The sequence below is a fragment of the Heloderma suspectum genome, chromosome 1 (genome assembly GCF_057233095.1).
Source record: "Heloderma suspectum isolate Gila_16-S chromosome 1, 16-S_ref, whole genome shotgun sequence".
NCBI lineage: Eukaryota > Metazoa > Chordata > Lepidosauria > Squamata > Helodermatidae > Heloderma > Heloderma suspectum.
This window is the reverse complement of record NC_139458.1, coordinates 356908156-356930378: the sequence shown is the minus strand read 5'-3', so window position 1 is coordinate 356930378 and position 22223 is coordinate 356908156. Positions and strand designations below refer to the sequence as shown.

Sequence of the window (22223 nt, the reverse complement as noted above, 5' to 3'; positions counted from 1 at the left end):
GCTATAGTTAACTGTGGCTTCTTTTCCCACTTGTGTGAAGAGAGGAGCAAAGCTGCTGAGTGCAGGTGCATGAGGTTTATTCATATTTTGGTTTATTAAACAGATTTAATAGTCTGCAGACTGGTGTTGCAGAAAGCCCTTATGGGAAGAATGTTCCCAAACAGCTATGTACAGCTTAGGAACCCAAAGCAAACACAGTTTCCTATGCTAAACAGATATCTACAAAGAAAATTAATCATGTACGAAGTAGTCCTTAGAACCAGGTTTTTGACCTTCTCTCTCTCCAAAGGAAGCAAGTTCAGTCTATTTGTATTAACCAATTTATTTGAATAATCCAGAAAATGTTTCAAGTTAAGACTGCAATATTGCTTAATCACATAAAACAAAGTTACAGATTTCACTACAACATATTACACACACCAGCTGTTAATTTCTACCCTAGTAAAATTAGTGGGGGGGGGAAGACAATATACACCGCTCTGAGCTCTCTGAAGATAAGGTGGGAAATAAATGCAATAAATCAATCACTTTTTGGCTACCTGTAGGCTTCTTTCCCCTGCCTCAACAGCTTCATGCAAAGAAAATGATCCATGAAGCATCGCAAAATGCTGAATGTATTGCTACAAGCTAGAATCAGATACACAGAAATGTATGTACAAGAACTGTATTTGTTTTTTCACTACACCAGCCTTCCACATTTTCCTACTCCATTAAAATCAATTCAGACTTGTTTAAAGTAGATTTATGTCCTATTAATGTACCTTTGTAATTTGCTACTCACGTAGAGGAAGTAGTAACTGCCCATAGGCAAACACTTTTAATGCTAACAGTTTCTATTTTGTATACTCCTTAAAAGTAACCTCTTTGTAACTGATATCTGAATTTAACAACATTGTAAAGGTTACATACAATGTTGGCTTAAAAATGTGCATATTAAATTCCACTACAACGAACTGGATCTATGATTCTTCATCTCAAACATTGAATTTAGGGCTGCTTTTCTATGTAAAAGAATGAACCCCTACTGCCTTTTGAGGTTAAGCATTATAAATGTGGCACAATTGGTCTTTTATTGTATTTGTTAAAGTAGGGTTAATTTTATTTTTTAATTTATTTATTTAACCCATGGTGAGACTGCGACAAGTTCAGGCACCATTTTAAATATGCAAACCCTGCTCGGGGGTTGTCGTGTCATGTGAACCTGATGAGCGTGGGTTATGCAAAAGTTAAACAACGCTTGTGTAAGCCACGATCACCAGGTTCACATGACACAACAACCCCTGAGCGGTTGGATATGCAATAAAGTGTCCGCAGACACTGTGGTTTGCCATGGGTTAAAGAACCCACAACAAGCCTGGCATGCCGTCCACACCCAGTCAATAATGTGAGCTAGGAACTGGCAAGTCTTCAATAGTGGAATCCAGCCTATAGTTCTAAGAGACTCCATCCTCTATCTCACTAGAATCCAAGTTCACCTTATTTTCTATTTTAACTAGCTGGAGGTTTGTAATTTGCTCTGTTCTCAAAATATGAATATGACACAAGTCTTTCCACAAGAGTCAAACTGTATTCAGCATGCACAAGGGGAACCAAATGAAATCATTTTGAGCTGTTTACCTAAGTGACCAATGAACAACCCAATCATAATATAACAGCAAAGTGGCCAACAGTATGAACTCCAGGCCATGAAGTTACTAATGGCATTATCTGTTAGCTCCCCACCCAACCCTAATTGCGATATAGGAATATTATTATTTCCTTTCTTATAAGTCTGTCAAAAGGATTATATGTGAAGCTGTTTGAATACTTGAAATGTACTGTATGGAAGTATGAAGGCCCTACTAAGATGTGTTACAAGTCATCGGCTAGGATTAGGATCTCCCAGGGTTTTTTTTACTTAATGTAGCCCCCACGTGGATTTGAAGATCAGGGAAGTGATCTCCTGAGACAGTTCCCCAGTGTGATGCCCCCCAGATATTCTAGACTGCAAACTCCAAGAATTCCTGATCAATCACCATTATGGCTGGGGCTGTTCGGTGTAGAATTCCAAAATATTTGGAGGATACCAGATTGAAGAAGCCTGTTCCAGGAGATAGTGTTTAATCCTTTTCTCCATTGCCCTAACTTATACATTCCCAATCTACTACCGGGTACAGATGTTGTAGGCACAGCTGGGGTCATGAGAATCTCAGCGTTCTTTCTATCCAGACACACACACTTGCAATGTAACTGCAGCCTCAAGTTTATTTCAACCTGCATAAAATAATCGTATGTACAAACAATTTGAATGCCAATAAGTATCCGATAATATTTGCAAAATATTTTAGAATCCATTATAACAAGTTAAGATAAGCATGGCAGCTCTGAAAATTTTACTGCCTTCATAATATTATGCCTTAAGAAATTGTGCCTATTCATCTGTAAACAAGCTCTTCTGACAAACAGCTGCTCATCTTTAAAGTCTTACCTTTTTCTTGTCTCTCATGGACCCTTTGCCTCGGACCATTATCTTACATCCTGTTTCAGCCTCAAGTTGTTTAGCTGTTAACCCTCTGGGCCCAAGGATCCTTCCAACGAAGTTAAACTGAAATTTTAAAAAGAAAAAAATAATAATCTTAGTTGCCTCAAAATAAAGCAATTCATGTTCAGGTAACAGCATGACTGTAGCCATACTAACAGAACCTTGTCCTGAATTAGTACTTCAAGGTGGATAAAAATTCATTTTTCTAAACAATAGGTTTTATTAAATAGAATTTTTAAAATAATATTTAAATATTTAGGGTGCAATCCTACGGCCTCTGGGAGGCCACCTCAGGGTGGCCATACGGTTCTTCAGATCTCCCCTGTGGGCAGAGAGAGAGGGCCATCCTCAGAGGGGGAAGGCTAACCTTGGAAACCCCCTTCGAGCCCCCAAAGGAACTTCCACATCCCTTACATCCCCAACATTGGGGTCCTGACATTGAGAAAGATAAAAGGAGGTAGGGACTGGAGGAGAATTTGGATCCTGTGGATCCAAAGGCCTCCCAAGCCAGCAAGCATAGCCCAACATGGAGTAAATAATAAATAATTTCCTGGTGTATAAATAATTTCCTGGTGTAAATAATTTCCTTCCTCCCATTTCTTGAAATGGATGGATAATCAGTCAAGCCCCCGCCCGCCGCCACTCAGAACAGGGAGGGGAGAGAGAACACCGCTCCTCCCTCACTTCTGCCCTGCAGGCATGAGTCCAGCAAGGGCTTGGGTATGTCGGAGGCATTGGATCCTTCAGAAAGGATTACCCCATAGGTCTCTTCAAGTAGGATTTTCCCTATATGTTCCTCTTAAGTAATACTTAGATTAAAGTTAAATAACCTAGATATAAGCATACTAGTTAGCCCTAAAATTACTCTGAAATTGAATCAATGCCTTCTACCAGATACACTGAGATGAGGCGGCTTTTCTATGTGAATGGAGAAACTTTCTGACCATTTCTCAAAAAATGAATTTTTACACTCTACCCACTAAACTCAGGCATGTCTTTCCCAAGCCAATGGAACCAAATACAGGTGGCAGCTGCTCAACACTTTCCCATGTAGTAGCATGGATGAAAGACACTGAGCCACTAGACTGGCACCCCATGTAGCTGCAATCACTGCACACTGAAGGCTAAGCAACTACATGAGCCTTCTATAAATGACAATACTAACATTTTACTACATTCAAGTTTGGGGGAGGGGAAAAATGAGTTGGGAGTCCAAGATAATGACTCAAAATCAACACACACACCAAATGCTGCTGTTTCTTAGTCAAATGTGGTGTGGGTTGAAATCAAGAAAGTATCTATGAAGTGTTTTACTGACAGTCCACAATTCTGCTAGCTTATCCTCTGGTAAGCAAGACAATCCCTGCTCTCTCCAGCTTTCTTCCCAGTCTTGAAGCTAGAAAGGGAGATAGGCCACCATCCTTGCAATCATGCTGAGTTTCAAGTAGGAAGGGTGGGAAATTGCTCCTGCAATCATTCGGCACTGGGCTACTTCAAGCACCTTGGCAATGCACCGTGATTGCAAAAGCAATTCTCCCCACCCCTGGCTTGGAGCTGGAGAGATGGGGATTGTCCCAAGCTCTTAGACAAGGACAAGACTCCACCTACTGGGTGAGGAATCCTGGCAAACAATTGTTGGTCAGCTATGAAGGCCAGCCAAATTTTGCGACCTCCTTCACCCCCACCCCACTAGGCTAGGCCTGGATTTACCAAGTACAAGTAACACTGATAAGCACTCTTGAGAATTTGTCACCTTTACTTTCCCTGCAATTCTTTTTGCCTCACTGTATGTGGAGCTTTGGGGAACACATTAAAGGACTATTTTAAACAAGCCGAACCATCTGCTAGCTGTCTTTTCCCATTTAATACACAAACCTGAACTATGTCAATTTTATACCTTATTCTGACAGCTCGTAAATGTCAGTCAAATGAAAATAATCCTACTTTTAAATCTTTTCACTATGTCTGACATGTGTGAAACTAGAAACCAGTAGTCAATTCCCTTTGTGCTCTATGAATAAAGGCAAAGCAATGAAAAAACACAAATATAAGTAGTGGGAGGGTGATATACTGTGAGGTTAACAGATGTTCATCTGTTAAGAGATCATTATACAGTATTTCAACAAATACTAAGCCACATACTGAATTATAAAGTTAGATCTGGCAAATATTTCTAAATAGTACTGAATAACCCAGTCTGATCAAATCATTTATTTTTATTAAGCTGTTTACAAGTAAGAGTCAAAATTCTACATACTGGAAGTCCTAACTCACAACTATTCCCAACTGTAGGCATTCATAACATTTATGTATGCAGTGATATAAAAAAAAAATGTTTATGCCTAGACTATGTCAGTATTGCCCCACAAAGGACATTTTAGATTAAAAAATAATAAACATGGAAAATTTGTTCACTTTTATGAATAAAATGGTAGTTACTTTAGGTACAACATAAACACTCTTCATAAAGGAAGCCACATAATCAATCCTTTTGAAACACTGTACAACTGCTACTTTAAACAGTAAGAAACATGATCCAGACAGAGTCCTATATTTTAATAGAAACGTAAACATGGTTAGCATTACATTACAGTAAGTAGAACAGTACCTAAATCATACTGGACAGCATCCAATATTACAGCTGAAGAAAGAAGAATGTCTCTCTTACATGTCACTGAATGACAGGAACGGAATACAAGTTATGTTGGTATATAGTGTATACTTATGAATATGGCTGATGCACATATACAGAAGATAGTGAAAGATTTTCATCGCCTACATATTACATTCACAGTTGTTTCCCTGAGCACAAGACCAAACCATGAGCATAAAACAGACATGGGTTAAATGATGGTGCACATACAAACCCAATAACATTTTAAGGCCAGCCTTCTCTCAAATGCAAAATCAGAATGAACATCACAACTGCAATTCAACAGTATCATAAGTAAACAGAGACGTACCACTTAAAGCAGTTTCCTTTCTATTTGTTCTGGGAAGGTGTTGAACAGCTGTGCAAGATCTATTTTTTTTTTCAGGATCATCAATCATCTACTTTTACCTTAGGGAGAACTGTCACTGTCAATCAATTCCAAAGAATCTGGATTATCGTTTTATCACTGCTTCTCTAATCTGGACTAACCAGATTATCCCTGTGATCTTGATAAAATGAGTATTCTATATAGCAGCAGGTGCTCCCATGCTTTAAAAGGTTTTTTCAAAGCAAAACAACAGCTAAAAATGTAGTAGGAGATTTAGAATGAATTACTAAATCCATTAAAACCATGTTATTCACCTAAAATAACCTATGTACTGAGGAATTTGAGAGTTAAACTGGGAAACAGCTTTGCTCTCTCCTGTAAGTGCAACAGATCAAATGCATACAGCTTGAATGGTTTTTGAGGTCAATATAAGAGTAATACAGTGCTTTTAACAATACTATGGCATTATTTGGTAGCAAAATAATGCCCTTAATATATCCAGTTAGAATGCTGTGTTGTCATCAGATATCTTTAGCAAATCATCTCCGTAAGAGGTGGCCTTGTTATTATGTGCAAGATATTCAGAGGGGGGATTCAAAAAGCAATGGAAATAATTTTCTAACCCATCCTGCATCCCCAGTCCAAGTCTTCCAAATGAAATTCCTTTCCTGCCTCAGATTCCCAATCCTTCCCCCAAAACCTGCTACAGAGGGTTGGGAGATCCTCTGTAACAGTTTTTAATCCAGCATGAAGAGCTGCCATAGGACAGTCTACTTTTATTTGAAATAATTGTATCCCACTTCTTAATACCAATTATCAAGGTGGCCAACAATATAGACCTACAATAAAACAGTAAAACAGCCAAAACAACAATTAAAAGCTAAAGCAGGATAAACATAGCAGCAACATTAAATCAAATTAAAAGTAAAAGAGAACAGCAGTACTTTCAGTCTCTTATGAAGATTAGTTGAGATGGGACTAGGAGTTCAAGACAAGGTACCACAACCAAAAAGGCCCTGTGCCCTCTTACCACCCACCTTACTTCAGAATGACTATGGGACGCTCTTAGGGCCTCTTAGATTATCTTAATAGTTCTGCAAGTTCATGTGGGGGACATCGCCAGATTAACCACAGAGTTAAAGAAGCTGAGACCTGCAGCCCAATGTCTCAGGAGCCCCACTAACTAGCCCAGATTCCCAGCTTTCAAATTAAAAAAAAGAGAAAGAGCACGTCTCTAGCTCTTGTAAAACACAAAATATGAGGGAAAATGTTCAGACACATTCCAATAATTTTGTGGGAAATGGACTATCAATTTGACCAATTTTTTTGGTGAGAAATGAGCCAGTTACCACCTTTCAGTGCGTTTAGCTAGTGAGTGAAGTCATAGCTATGATTACCATTTGGCCAGAGATAATGATACAGTGAATACTTGTCTGCAGAAGGGACTTCCTGGTGCATTTTGAACCCTCCTTTTAAAATCTGTTCTACCCTCACAGAATAGTGATTACCATCCATAGAAAAAAATTGAGAAATGCAGAGTTTTAACGTAGCTCTGATTGGGCAGTTGCACATAGAGGCCCAAACAGTGGCTAGCAGGAATAAAACAAGTTCATGTTCTTTGTAGCTCAGGTCACATTTCATGCAAAAAAAAAAAGGGGGGGGAGTTTCCTGCATTTGTAACCTTAAAAAAAAAGCCTGCCAATGTAAATAAAGTCTGCCATTATACCCATAATGGTCCAGGTTGTATGAACACCATGGTTTACAAAGCCACAATTTATTTATATTTATTTATTGCATTTATACCCCGCCTTTTTTCCTCTTGCAAAGAACCCAAGGCGGCTTACAAAATCATCCTCCTCCCCATTTTATCCTCACAACAACAACCCTGTGAGGTGGGTTGGGCTGAGAGTCTGTGACTGGCCCAAAGTCACCCAGTGAGCTTCCATGGCCGAGTGGAGACTAGAACCTGGATCTCCCAGCTCTTAGTCCAACACTCCTTGCCACTACACCACACTGGCTCACTTAAACAATTAAACAATTGCTTGTTTAAGCCATGGTGCGTGCCAGACACCATTTGGCATGTCATCCAAACCCGAGCGGCATGGCTTGTTTCAGGGGGAAACAACCCTCAAATAACCTAACAGGCCATGCGTTATTTGAGGATTGTTTCCCCCTCCAACAAGCCATGCTGTCCGGGTTTGGATGACACACAATTTCCAGGCAGGTAATTAAGGCAACCCCTTCATGGATCACTGCCTTGTTGTGGCGAAGGGGCTTGCGTAACTCAGTGAAGCCATAAGCTATGCCATGCAGGGCCACCCGAGATGGACAGGTCATGGCAGAGAGTTCTGACAAAATGTGGTCCACTGGAGAAGGAAATGGCAACCCACTCCAGTATTCTTGCCAAGAAAACTCCATGGAACGTATCACAAGGCTAAAAAATATGATGCCGGAAGATGAGCCCCTCAGGTCGGAAGGTGTCCAATATACTACTGGGGAAGAGCAGAAGATATTTCCAATTAGCGCCAGAAAGAGTGAAGCGGCTGGGCCAAAGCCGAAAGGACACTCAGCTGTGGATGTGTCTGGTGGTGAAAAGAAAGTCTGATGCTGTAAAGAACAATACTGTTTAGGAACCTGGAATGTAAGATCAATGAATCAAGGTAAGCTGGAGGTGGTCAAACATGAGATGGCAAGCTTGAACATTGACATCTTGGGAATCAGTTAACTAAAATGTACAAGCACGGGCGAATTTAATTCAGGTGACCATTATCTCTACTACTGTGGGCAAGAATCCCTTAGAAGAAATGGAGTAGCACCCATAGTCAACAAAAGGGTGGGAAAAGCAGTACTGGGGTACAATCTTAAAAATGATAGAATGATCTCAGTACGAATCCAAGGCAAACCATTCAACATCACAGTAATTCAAGTCTATGCCCCAACCACTGAGGCCGAAGAAGCTGAGGTTGATCGGTTCTATGAAGACCTACAATATCTTCTAGAACTAACACCAAAAAAAGATGTCCTCTTCATCATAGGGGATTGGAATGCTAAAGTAGGAAGTCAAGAAATAATTGGATTAACAGGAAAGCATGGCCTTGGTGTACAAAATGAAGCAGGACAAAGGCTAATAGAGTTTTGCCAAGAGAACACGCTAATCATAGCAAACACTCTTTTCCAACAGCACAAGAGTCGACTCTACACATGGACATCACCAAATGGTCAATATCGAAATCAGACTGATTATGTACTTTGCTGCCAAAGATGGAGAAGCTCTATACAGTCAGTAAAAACAAGACCTGGAGCTGACTGTGGCTCAGATCATGAGCTGCTTCTTGCAAAATTTCGGCTTAAATTGAAGAACGTAGGGAAAACCACTAAACCATTCAGGTATCACCTCAATCATAGCCCTTATCAATATACAGTGGAAGTGATGAATAGATTTAAGGGATTAGACTTGATAGACAGAGTGCCTGAGGAACTATGGACGGAGGTCCGTAACATTGTTCAGGAGGCAGCAACTCAATCCATCCCAAAGAAAAAGAAATGCAAGAAAGCCAAGTGGCTGTCTGATGAGGCTTTACAAGTAGCTCACGAAAGAAGGGAAGCGAAAAGCAAGGGAGGAAGGGGAAGAGATACCCAACTGAATGCAGAGTTCCAGAGAAGAGCAAGGAGAGACAAGAAGGCCTTCTTAAATGAACAATGCAAAGACATCGAGGAAAACAACAGAATGGGAAAGACTACAGATCTTTTCAAGAAAATCAGAGATCTCAAGGGAACGTTTTGTGCAAAGACGGGCATGATAAAGGACGAAGAAGGTAGGGACCTAACAGAAGCAGATGAGATTAAGAAGACGTGGAAAGAATACACAGAAGAACTATACAGAGAAGATCTGAATGTCCCTGATAGCCATGATAGTGCAGTTACTGAACTTGACCCGGACATCCTCGAGAGTGAAGTCAAGTGGGCCTTAGGAAGCATTACTAACAACAAAGCTAGCAGAGATGACAGTATTCCAGCTGAGCTATTTAAAATCCTAAAAGACGATGCTGTTAAAGTGCTGCACTGCCAACAAATTTGGAACACCCAACAGTGGCCACAAGACTGGAAAAGGTCAGTTTACATTCCAATTCCGAAGAAGGGCAATGCCAAAGAGTGTTCAAACTACCATACAATTGCGCTCATTTCACATGCCAGCAAGGTGATGCTCAAAATCCTACAAGCTAGGCTTCAGCAGTATGTGAACTGAGAACTACTGGAAGTACAAGCTGGGTTTTGAAGAGGCAGAGGAACTAGAGATCAAATCGCCAACATTCGCTGGATCATGGAGAAAGCAAGAGAATTCCAGAAAAACATATATTTCTGCTTCATTGACTACGCTAAAGCCTTTGATTGTGTGGATCACAACAAACTCTGGCAAATTCTGAAAGAGATGGGGGTACCAGACCACCTTACCTGTCTCCTGAGAAACCTGTACGAGGGTCAAGAAGCAACAGTAAGAACCGGACATGGAACAACCAATTGGTTCCAAATTGGGAAAGGAGTACGACAAGGCTGTATATTGTCGCCCTGCTTATTTAATTTATATGCAGAGTACATCATGAGAAATGCCAGGTTGGATGAATCACAGGTTGGAATTAAGATTGCCTGGAGAATTCTCAACACCCTCAGATACACAGATGATACCACCCTAATCGCAGAAAGCGAAGAGGATCTCAAGAGCCTCTTGTTGAGGGTGAAAGTGGAGAGTGCAAAAGCTGGTTTGAAACTCAACATTAAAAAAACGAAGATCATGGCATCTGGCCCCATCGCTTCCTGGCATATAGAAGGGGAAGAAATGGAAGCAGTGACAGATTTTATTTTCTTGGGCTCCAAGATCACCGGAGACGGTGACTGTAGCCATGAAATTAAAAGACGCTTGCTCCTTGGGAGGAAAACTATGGCAAACCTTGACAGTAAGAAGAAGAGACATCACCTTGCCAACCAAGGTTCATATAATCAAAGCTATGGTTTTCCCAGTATTAACATATGGCTGTGAGAGCTGGACTATAAGGAAGGCTGAGCGCCGAAGAATTGATGCTTTCGAACTGTGGTGCTGGAGAAGACTCTTACGAGTCCCCTGGACTGCAAGGAGGTCAAATCAGTCCATCCTAAAGGAAATCAACCCTGACTGCTCATCGGAAGGACAGATGCTGAAGCTCAAATATTTTGCCCACCTAACGCGAAGAGAAAACTCCCTGGAAAAGACCCTGATGCTGGGAAAGATTGAAGGCAAAAGGAGAAGGGGACGACAGAGGATGAGACGGCTAGACAGCATCACCGATGCAATGAATATGAACTTGAGCACACTCCGGGAGAGAGCGCAGGACAGGAAGGCCTGGCGTGCTATGGTCCATGGGGACACGAAGAGTCGGACACGATTTAACGACTAAACAACAATTAAGGCAAATGGTGTCTGGTGCATGCCACAGCTTAAACAAGCCCCCATGGCTTGTTTTAGCCACAGCGATTGTGCAAACTGGGTCACTGTGTGTGGAGTGGGGCACTGTGGCTGAGTATGAGTTACAGTAGCCCTGCAAAGTAGTCTATGGCTGTTATCCCCATATTGCTGGGAGGGAGATTGGTGTATAATAACATTGCAGTGTGTAGTCCAGAGTTGTTAACTAGTCTGCTGGTGGGCTGAGGTGTTGTTGTTTTGGGGGCAGGGAAATACAGTTGGAGGGAAGGCGGCTGTGAAGTATTTAATGAAAAGGATACTTCCCTTCATTAAATTATTTCTGCATGGAATTTCCTTCCGACATCACTGTTTAAAATTTCCCCGACCACCACAACATGTACTGTATACAAACCTCAAAATTCCCATAGTACACCAGAATAAATGTTAGCCTTTAAGATGCCACAAGACCCTTTGTGGTTTTTGCTGTTGATAAACTTTCTTTGAGTTGATGTTCATTCAAAAGATGAGGCATATGAGTGGGGCATATAAGAGGATTTTTTTCTCAAATTTTAATATGAGTTACAAGAGTTAGTGTCACTCTTCAGGCTCTCTCCACAAGGTCCCTATAAGATAAATTTCCAAGTTCTTGCTCTGCAGCTAGTAGACCTGATGACCTACTGCTGCTGTGCAGCTGCTGAATGGGTTGTTTTTACTGTTCTCCTGGCTCCCAGCACCCCGCAGCGATGCCAATAGCCTAGCTTAGTGGCAGCTCCTCCTTCTGCCTAGGCAGAGAGAGCCTCTTTGTTTATTTTAAGTGGTAGGGGATCGTTTGCTGAACGTGCCCTACACGGGCACTGCCCCATTCCCTTCCTCATGGCAGGGGAATGATCTGACCATGTGCAATTGGCACACACTCAGTTCAGAAATTGAAGTCACTGCCAGGCTTCTGCAGGAAGGGAATGGTCACCAATGTGACAGAACAAGGAAGCAGCCTTGCAACCAAAGCTATGACTATGTCTGTGCAAGGTTTTTGTTGTGGGAGGAGGGTCTGTGGGGGGGGGGGCAGTTCACCACCACCACCACCACCCCACACTTCGATTGTCATCACCGCTAGGGATACTAGATAATCCTGTCTCTGGTGTATATACATGTAAATAAGTGCACTGAAGGCCATTTTACATACTAGGGAAGAGTTTCTAGCAATAATTTGAAAAAAAAATAAATGAATCCTAAATCGGGGTGGGCAACGTCTGGGGGCCCAGGGGTCATTTTTCCTTTAGAACAAAGCATGTGAGGGTATTTTCCTTTAAAACATCACACTTCTGGGAGCAGCAGGGGTGGGTTATATGGCCCACAGGCTGTGTGTTACCCAACCCTGTTCTAAATCAGTATGTTAGTTTATATTTTAGTCTACAGAACAGCAAAGAAAAGAAATCTAATGATTTGAATAAACTACAAGACTACATGTAAAGCAATCTATTTACCATTTACAGTGGAACTTATTTCTCACAGTAGTTACACAGTGAATGTAAAGGCATCTTACCACTTATGTTTATTTCAACAAACTGTGTGACCTTCACTGTCAGTAAGCAAAGTGATAAGCCCACCAGCTGTTTCTCTCCATGGGCTACAATGCATTCTCTTCCTTTTTAAGGCCAATGTACCCCTGCAACAAACAGCAGGGCTTAAACCAGCCGCAAGAATGTCACCAACATATATATAGCTCTGATCTCATTTATTGCCTTTCCTCGGTGACAACTACGTTAGCACCCTTCTAACTCTTGCCTCCTGACATTCTTTACCAAGCTGACACCACCGCTACTTCACTAGATAGGACAATGTATAACCACAAAGCAGAGTCCTTTTTCTGTCATCAAGCTACATGCATTCCAGACCGAGTCTTACTGTATTTATCAGTTATTTGCATGTAACTACATAGAGGAAACAATCTGCAGACCTGCAAATAGTTAGGCACACCTTTGTCCCACTGATTTCAGTCAGATTTGTGTACAGCTAACTCCTATGTACAAATTCATGTAATACATTTGTAAAGTCTGGAGCTATTACACACAGTGTGATTGTATCAGTCACCATAGAACCCTCAAACTGAAGATTTATTTTAACACATTTTATTCTTATCCACAGATTGCCACATTCTCAGGGAGGAACTATGTGTTGCATCAATTTCCATTATTAAGCTCGAGATTGAATTACTGCAATCTGCTCTATGTGGGCCTGCCCTTAAGGCTGGTTCAGAAGCTGCAACTAATGCAGAATGCAGCAGCTAAGTTAATAACCAGTGTGTCTTACTGCTAACATTTTACACTTGTGCTAAAGGCTGCCAGTCTGCTACAGATCTAGGTTTAAGGTGTTGGCATTAGGATCAAGTTACCTCAAGGAATGTTTCCCCCTATATCAACCTCCCCAGCCACTAGATCTTCAGGAGAAGCCCTGTTGTCCATGCTGCAGCCTAAGGAAATTCATTTGGCAACAACACGGAGACAGGCCTTCTCTGCAGCGGTGCTCGTCAGGCCTCAATGCTGGTGTGTTTTAGGTGTTTACTTCAAACTTATGTTTGATTTGGCTTTCCCCAGCCATGACCCATCTTTATACCAACCGCATGATACTAGTGTGTGTGTGTGTGTGTGTGTGTGTGTGTTGGGGGTGTGTGTCTTTTTTGTTTATATTCTTTTGTAAACCAGTTAAGGATTTGCTTCAAATGAGAATCAGTACGTAAATATTGATAATAAATAAATACTATTATTCTTCCCCATTCCCCAGCCTCAGGATTTATTTTACCTGAAGACCCGGGGTTAGGATCACAGAACCACGTGTAGCTCCACCCTCAGTTCCAAACCCAACCACAATCCCATCCATAAACATTAAATGACTGGCATATCAGCTTGGATGAATGGAATCGACAGCACTCAAGACTTACGGCCAGTTGAGATCTCAGAGCCAAACCTTAGTTACATTGTAATGAACATGCTTTGGGCTTTCCCTCCCCTTCTCCCATCACATATTCCAATTCCCTCTATCACTTCCTGGGTTGCAGTATCCATCGTTTGCCATGACATCTGAATTAGGCAAACTATGATTACCACAATCCAGAAAGGAAGGGGAGGAACTGCAGTATGCAAAGGGGTGAGTGAGAAGAGAACATGCAAGCCTGCAACATCAGAACCAGATCTTTGTATACCCCACTCTGTTCAGAACATAAACACGTACACACTTTTAATAATCAAATATAAGCATTCTAAGACACAAATCCACAATTAGGGCAGTATCCAGTTCTCCAGCACGCCTTAGGTTGCACTAGCAGGAATGACCACTAGCACAATGGGAAAGCTAGCACTTCCTAGCACAACCCCAGAAACCAGCTGAAACTAGCATTTCCAGAACAGGAGAGATCAGCGCAGCTCCCTTCTGTTCTGTTCTGGAAATGCCAGTTTCAGCTAGTTTATGGCACCTCTAGGAAGCATTCACTTCCCCTTGCACTAGCTGTCGTTCCCGCTAGGTGCAAGGACAGCTAATTTCTGGAACTAAAGTGGCTTAATATTGGAAGATGATTCTGAAAAATGTGAGTGATGAGCTAGAGTACAGGTTTTTCTAAGGAACTGTTCAAGTCTTCCCATGAATAATTAAGCCAAAAGGAAGGTGAGTACAGACATAACATTGGGCTGTGTTAGAAACATTTTCTTCCAAACTGGTATGGTTACTGTAGCTCCAACATAATGGATTAAATCAGCATTGCTCAACTTTTCCAGTGCTTTATTTTTCAATGGAAAAATTTCTATTTCATAAATTCATTAATAACAATGAAGGGTGGCAATTGCAAATACAATACTAGGCAAGCTTGGCAGTTACAAAGTTGTAGATAGGTGGTTGCCAGCATATCACGCACAGTTCTTTGGGTTGCTAAAATTTATTAGTGTATCAACAGTTTTCAGTACCTTTGTGGGGGCGTTTCTTAAACAATGTAATCAGAGTACATGATCGTCTTTCAATTTCAGCAAGTATTCCAATAAACAAAATTCAACATAATATAACATTTGAGTTACATTAAGGGTGCGGTAATATTTTCCCCCCTCAAATATTTCAGGTCAAATACTTGCAGCATATTAAGGCCTTGTAGTTTACTACATAATAGTAAAATAAACATGTCAAGTTCAATCACTAAGGGCATCAGAAAATGTTCCAATGCAAACTGGACGTTTTCAGATATATGCTAATACCCAATGCAAATTAACCAGAAGTTTCCTATCTCTGCCATGTTGGAAGAGAGGGAAAGAGAACACTTGAGCCAAAGGGTAGCTAAGCTCATTCTAGTAACATTAAATCCTGGTTTAGCGATTCTTCCAAGCCAAGAAAAGGTGTGAAGATGATCCAAAAACACTCAACTGGGTGAGCTCACATGGCTTGAATTCACTGTATATCTTTCAGCCTAAGAAACCATTTGGCCCTTTGAATGTCCAGAAATGAAGCAGAAGTTCTGCTCAGTTTGAAAACCCAGTGACCATGCAGTAACTTGAAAAAGAACATGCTACAGGTTAGATCAGGGGCAGGCAACCAAAATCAGGTGGGGAAGCCACATAATCCGCACCTACCCAGCCCTCCATGGGCCAATCATCATCAAAGGGGCAGAGCTACTGCCCCTGACATCTTTTGGTCCACCGCGGAAGCACTGGATGGATGATCCTCACAGCGTGTCCATAGGGAACTGGCTTCTCTGCCCACGGGGCTTCTCCCATTGGAGAAGGCTTGCATGCAGCAAAGTTGCTTCACCTGCTCTGCTCCTTCTGCGATTGGGAAGAGAACTTGAGACAAACAAAGATGCTCAGCCCAGCTTTGCTTGTTGTTCACCATCCCCCCACAGGAAAGGCAAAGGATAAGCAAAACCTACATCTCCAGCACTTCCAGAAGGAAGTGCAAGTGCTGGACGAGTGTGCAGCAGATGCTCTCCCAATCCTCTTGTTATATCCAATCTATAGCCTCCAGGCCAAGGGGAAGGGTTTGAGGAGGGGAGTGGGCAGGGACCATGGGCAGGATGTTGTCCACGCACAACTTAGAGAATTTTAAAAAGTGAAATACTGCTTCATAATTCTCTTCCAGACATGTTGATTTAAGTGAATGCATCTTAAATAGATATGATGTAACGTATATACAGATATATAGATGTAATGTCTTCAGCAAAGGAGATCATTACCTTGTCGTGGTGCTGGAGCTTGAGCACCTCAATGACGTCATGAGCTAAACCGTGAAGGAACACCCAAGACGGGAAGGTCATGGCAGAGAGGTCAGACTAAATACGATCCCTGGGGAAGGAAATGGCAACCCACCCCAGTATGCTTGCCATGAAAACTAAATGGATCAGTACAACCAGAGATATGTTGGTATACCATCGGAAGATGGGACTCCCAGGTCGGAAGATGGTCAAAATGCTACTGGGGAGGAACAGAGGATAAGTTCAACTAGCCCCAGATGTGGTGACGCAGCGAGCTCAAAGCCGAAAGGACGGCTAGCGGCCGATGGTGCTGGTGGTGAACGACGAATCCTATGTTCTAAAGATCAACACACCATAGGAACCTGGAATGTAAGATTTATGAACCAGGGCAAATTGGATGTGGTTCTTGGGGAGATGTCAAGATTAAATATAGACATTTTGGGTGTCAGTGAACTGAAATGGACTGGAATGGGCCACTTCACATCAAATGACCACCAGATATACGACTGTGGACAAGAGGACCACAGAAGAAATGGAGTAGCCTTCATACTTAATAATAAAGTGGCTAAAGCAGTGCTTGGATACAATCCCCAAAATGACAGAATGATCTCAATTCGAATTCAGGGTAAGCCATTTAACATCACAGTGATCCAAATATACGCCCCAACCACAGATGCTGAAGAAGCAGAAGTAGATCAGTTCTATGAGGATCTACAGCACCTACTGGATAGTACGCCAAAAAAAGATGTTATTTTCATTACAGGAGACTGGAATGCTAAGATAGGTAGTCAAACGACACCTGGAATTACAGGCAAGCATGGTCTGGGAGAACAAAATGAAGCAGGACATAGGCTGATAGAATTTTGCCAAGACAACTCACTGTGCATAACACTCTCTTCCAACAACCTAAGTGACGACTTTATACATGGACTTCACCAGACGGTCGACACAGAAATCAGATTGACTACATCCTTTGTAGCCAAAGGTGCCGGACATCTATGCAGTTGGTAAAACAAGACCTGGAGCTGATTGTAGTTCAGATCACGAACTTCTTATTGCAGAATTTAGAAATAGACGAAAGAGAATAGGGAAGACCCACAGATCAGTTAGATATGAGCTCACTAATATTCCTCATGAATATGCAGTGGAGGTGAAGAATAGATTTAAGGGACTAGATTTAGTAGATAGGGTCCCGGAAGAACTATGGACAGAAGTTCGCAACATTGTTCAGGAGGCGGCAACAAAAAACATCCCAAAGAAAAAGAAAACCAAGAAGGCAAGATGGCTGTCTGATGAGACACTGGAAGTAGCACAAGAAAGAAGGAAAGCAAAAGGCAACAGTGAAAGGGGGAGATATGCCCAATTAAATGCAAAATTCCAGAGGTTAGCCAGAAGAGATAAGGAATTATTTTTAAACAAGCAATGCATGGAAGTGGAAGAAGATAATAGAATAGGAAGGACAAGAGACCTCTTCCAGAAAATTAGAAACATCGGAGGTAAATTCTAGGCAAAAATGTATATGATCAAAAACAAAGATGGCAAGGACCTAACAGAAGCAGAAGAGATCAAGAAAAGGTGGCAAGAATATACGGAAGATCTGTACAGGAAGGATAATAATATCGGGGATAGATTTGACGGTGTGGTTAGTGAGCTAGAGCTAGACATCCTGAAGAGTGAGGTTGAATGGGCCTTAAGAAGCATTGCTAATAACAAGGCAGCAGGAGATGACGGTATCCCCGCTGAACTGTTTAAAATCTTGCAAGATGATGCTGTCGAGGTGATGCATGCCATATGCCAGCAAATTTGGAAATCACAAGAATGGCCAACAGATTGGAAAAAATCAACTTATATCCCCATACTAAAAAAGGGAAGCACCAAAGAATGTTCAAACTATCGAACAGTGGCACTTATTTCACATGCCAGTAAGGTAATGCTCCAGATCTTGCAAGGTAGATTCCAGCAATTCATGGAACGAGAATTGCCAGGTGTACAAGCTGGGTTTCAAAAAGGCAGAGGAACTAGAGACCAAATTGCCAATATCCGCTGGATAATGGAGAAAGCCAGGAAGTTTCAGAAAAACATCTATTTCTGTTTTATTGACTACTCTAAAGCCTTTGACTGTGTGGATCATAACAAATGGTGGCAAGTTCTTGGTGGTATGGGGATACCAAGTCATCTTGTCTGCCTCCTGAGGAATCTGTATAACGACCAAGTAGCAACGCTAAGAACAGACCATGGAACAACAGACTGCTTTAAGATTGGGAAAGGAGTACGGCAGGGCTGTATACTCTCACCCTACCTATTCAACCTGTACGCAGAACACATCATGCGACGTGCCGGGCTTGATGTATCCAAGGCTGGGGTTAAAATCGCTGGGAGAAACATTAACAATCTCTGATATGCAGATGATACCACTTTGATGGCTGAAAGCGAGGAGGAGCTGAGGAACCTCATGACGAAGGTGAAAGAAGAAAGCGCAAAAGCTGGGTTGCAGTTAAACCTAAAAAAAACCAAGATTATGGCAACCAGCTTGACTGATCACTGGCAAATAGAGGGAGAAAACGTGGAGGCAGTGACAGACTTTGTCTTTCTAGGCACAAAGTTTACTGCAGACACTGACTGCAGCCAGGAAATCAGAAGACGTTTACTTCTTGGGAGGACAGCAATGACAAATCTGGATAAAACCGTTCAGAGCAGAGACATCACACTGACAACAAAGGTTCGCATAGTTAAAGCAATGGTATTCCCCGTAGTAACCTATGGCTGTGAGAGCTGGACCATAAGGAAGGCTGAGTGAAGGAAGATAGATGCTTTTGAACTGTGGTGCTGGAGGAAAATTCTGAGAGTGCTTTGGACTGCAAGAAGATCAAACCAGTCCATACTCCAGGAAATAAAGCCAGACTGCTCACTTGAGGGAATGATCTTAAAGGCAAAACTGAAGTACTTTGGCCACCTAATGAGAAGACAGGATACCCTGGAGAAGATGCTGATGCTAGGGAAAGTGGAAGGCAGAAGGCAAAAGGAAGAGGGGCCAACCAAGGGCAAGATGGATGGATGATATTCTGGAGGTGACGGACTCGACCTTGGGGGAGCTGGGGGTGGCGACGACCGACAGGAAGCTCTGGCGTGGGCTGGTCCATGAAGTTAGGAAGAGTTGGAAGCAACTGACCGAATAAACAACAACAAAAAAGATGTAATGTATACACAAATCAAAATATAAAAGAAATGGGTACAGCTAATGTAATAAATCTTGTCAAGGTGGTTTACTAAACCACTTGACCCTTATGAAGGAGGTGACCCTGCTAATTTTCCTGGAGCTTTCAGCTGCTTTCAATACCACTGAGCATGGCATCCTGTTCGACAGGCTGTTGGTCTTGGAGGCACCGTGCTTCAGTAGTGTCTATTCCAGAAGGTGGTGCTGGAACAGTACTGCTCACTCTCATGACATTTATGCTATAACATATAGAGTCATATACTGTCTCTCATGCTTTTCAACATCTACATGAAACCACCAATACTGTTGATAGGTGGCTTGTCTACCCAAGGAGTTGGTGTTTGATCCATTCTGGATGGGGTGGCACTATCTCTAAAAGATCTGGTTACCCGTCTAGGGATGCTGCTGGATTCAGTCTTGCTGCTGGAGGCCAAAATGATACCCCTAGCACACAGCGCCTTTCACCAGTTGAGGCTGGTATACCAGTTGCAACCACTCCTGAACAGGGATAGCCTGGCTATACTTTTACATGTTCTCGTAATCTCCAGTTTAGATAAGTGCATTGTGTTGTACATGAGGCTGGCTACCTTTCATGACTGGCATAAAACTACAGTTTGTCCAACACACACCTGCTAGACTGTCATCTAAGACCAGACAACGGGAACATATCTCAACCGTGATACTGCCTGCCAGTCCATTTCCAAGCTAGAATGCTGGTGTCTTACCTTTAAAGCTCTATATGGCCTGAGACCTGAAAGAGTATTTCTTCCAACAATAGCCTCTGCTCAGATCACCCTCTGGGGACCTAATCCATGTGCCTTCTTCTGTAATCAGAAATGTGGCTATCTGAGAGAGAGCCTTTTCACTTGTGGTATCTCGCCTCTAGAACACTTTTCCTGGATAGCCTTGTCTGGTTCCTGCTCAGATGTCTTTTTAGCCAACAGATGAGGACCTTTTCATTTTCTCAGGCCTTTTAAAGTCATGATTAAATTGTTCTTTATCCTATTTATGCTCTTATGCTTTTACTATAGCGTCACTTTTATTGTTTTACGATTTATTTATTATTAACATTTATATACTACCACCTTATCTGCTAAAAAGCCATTAAGGCAATGTAAAACAATAAAAACAAGAACATTAAAAACAATAAAAATATCAAAATACTATTTACTGATCTGTTTCTTTTACTATTCTTTTAAACTTTTAATAACTTGATGTTCCCCATGGGAGCAGCAACACTGAAGATGCACTTTAAATTCTTAAAATGCATAAATCAACACTGAATATTTAAGTAAATCCAATAGTTCTCCCATTTTTCTCAGCACGTTTGAATACATATTTTCATCACTGTACGACTTCTTTTAAGCTTAAACTCAGGCCGGCCAACCTTTTCTGTGGCTACACTTCCCCTTGGGTAATCTGTCCTCACAGGAAAGATGAGCAGGGCTGAAGTCAATGGTGAGCTAGGCCAGAGCCAAAAGTGGGTGGGTCACACTTTCTTATTTATTTATTTAAAATATTTTTTGGCCGCCTTTCAGGTCAGAAGCCCTCCCAAGGCAGCTCACAGCAACAAAATACATAAAACAATTAAATATTAAAAGTGATAAAAACATACAAACAATAAAAATAATAAATGCCAACAATAAAAACCAGCAACAGTTCTTCTTTCTGCCACTCCCTTTTCTCTCACTCCCTCTTCCTTCCCACCCAGAGGGCTGCTAGGGAAGTGACAGATAGCTCTTGCAGAGTCTAACTAATTGTTTAATTTCAAATAGTCTGTGCGTGCAAAGGGCTGCATGTAGCCCTAGGACTGCAAGTTGCCCATTCTTGGCTTAAATGGTCATAGAACACATGCACTTGAAATGTGATAATTATGCATAATCTTAGACTTTTTGCTAAGGAAAGTCAGAAAACAGAGACTTATTAACAATGATTAACAATTCATTTTACTAGTACTGCAATTCGCAGTCTAAAACATGAATTCAGTCCAACATTTATGAATGAAAGCTGAAATTAAAATTTATGTAATTTTAAGCATTTTAATAGTGACTGATTCCTTTTCTTGCTTAAACACTATGAAACGGCAGTTGAGCACCTGGTTGTATTTTTGGTATTGCTGTTCATTGACAATGGCAAGTTTAAACTAAACCATGAAGTGGCTAGGTCAGAGAAAGTGGTAAGCCCTAATAAGAAAAACAAACCTACCAATGCTTTTTGCAAACTTAGCAATAAAAATAATCAAGTATCTTCTGTTCTAACTGGAAGCCTCTGGTATTTCGACTGATCATAAATTTACCGGAAACAAGCCAGAAATATACTTGACTAACTAAAGCACATTAAACAATAGGCATACCCAGACAAGTTAAGCCATACGGATTCCAGATTATAAGAACTTTTTGCAACTGTTCTGTAACAAGTGTACCAATCTAGAAAGAGTTGCATGTCCCATATTATATGCTTGAACAATCAGAATACTTCCAAATTTGTTTTTAAAGACTCTCAATGGGATTAGCTTGCTTTCTGGTTGTTACTCTTTTCAAGGCCTGAGCTGAATGGCAAAAGAATTCTAGCAGATGTATAACCATTTTCCATAGAAAATCCATGTTCTATTTACAACCAACCCTCAAGTTAGCATGTCCAATGCACGGAGGGCACACAGGAATTCTGACAACCCCCAAGCTGATTCTGAACAGTGCAGACCCTTTTGGCTGGTGGCAATTCCAACAAGGTGAAGTACTCGTTTACTCGCTGCACTATCGACTGACAGAATATTTAAACTGGACCCCAAGGATCATGTTTGAAAGGCTCTCTTTTTTTGGTAGGAGTCTGATCTTATGATGTCTTTTACT

General features: G+C 41.5%; 1 protein-coding gene across 6 annotated transcripts in view; it reads right to left on the bottom strand.

The window, feature by feature from the left end:
- QKI (QKI, KH domain containing RNA binding) overlaps window positions 1–22223 on the bottom strand; it is a 177775-nt gene that overhangs the window by 113773 nt on the left and 41779 nt on the right. For all 6 annotated transcript variants that reach the window (XR_014786751.1, XR_014786752.1, XM_084827979.1 and 3 more), the window contains exon 3: window positions 2468–2584. Coding sequence is in view for 4 of the 6 variants with exons in the window: in XM_084827979.1 (XP_084684105.1) it covers window positions 2468–2584 (117 nt within the window). In the remaining 2 variants the exon portion in view is untranslated. The remainder of the gene's footprint in view (window positions 1–2467; window positions 2585–22223) is intronic.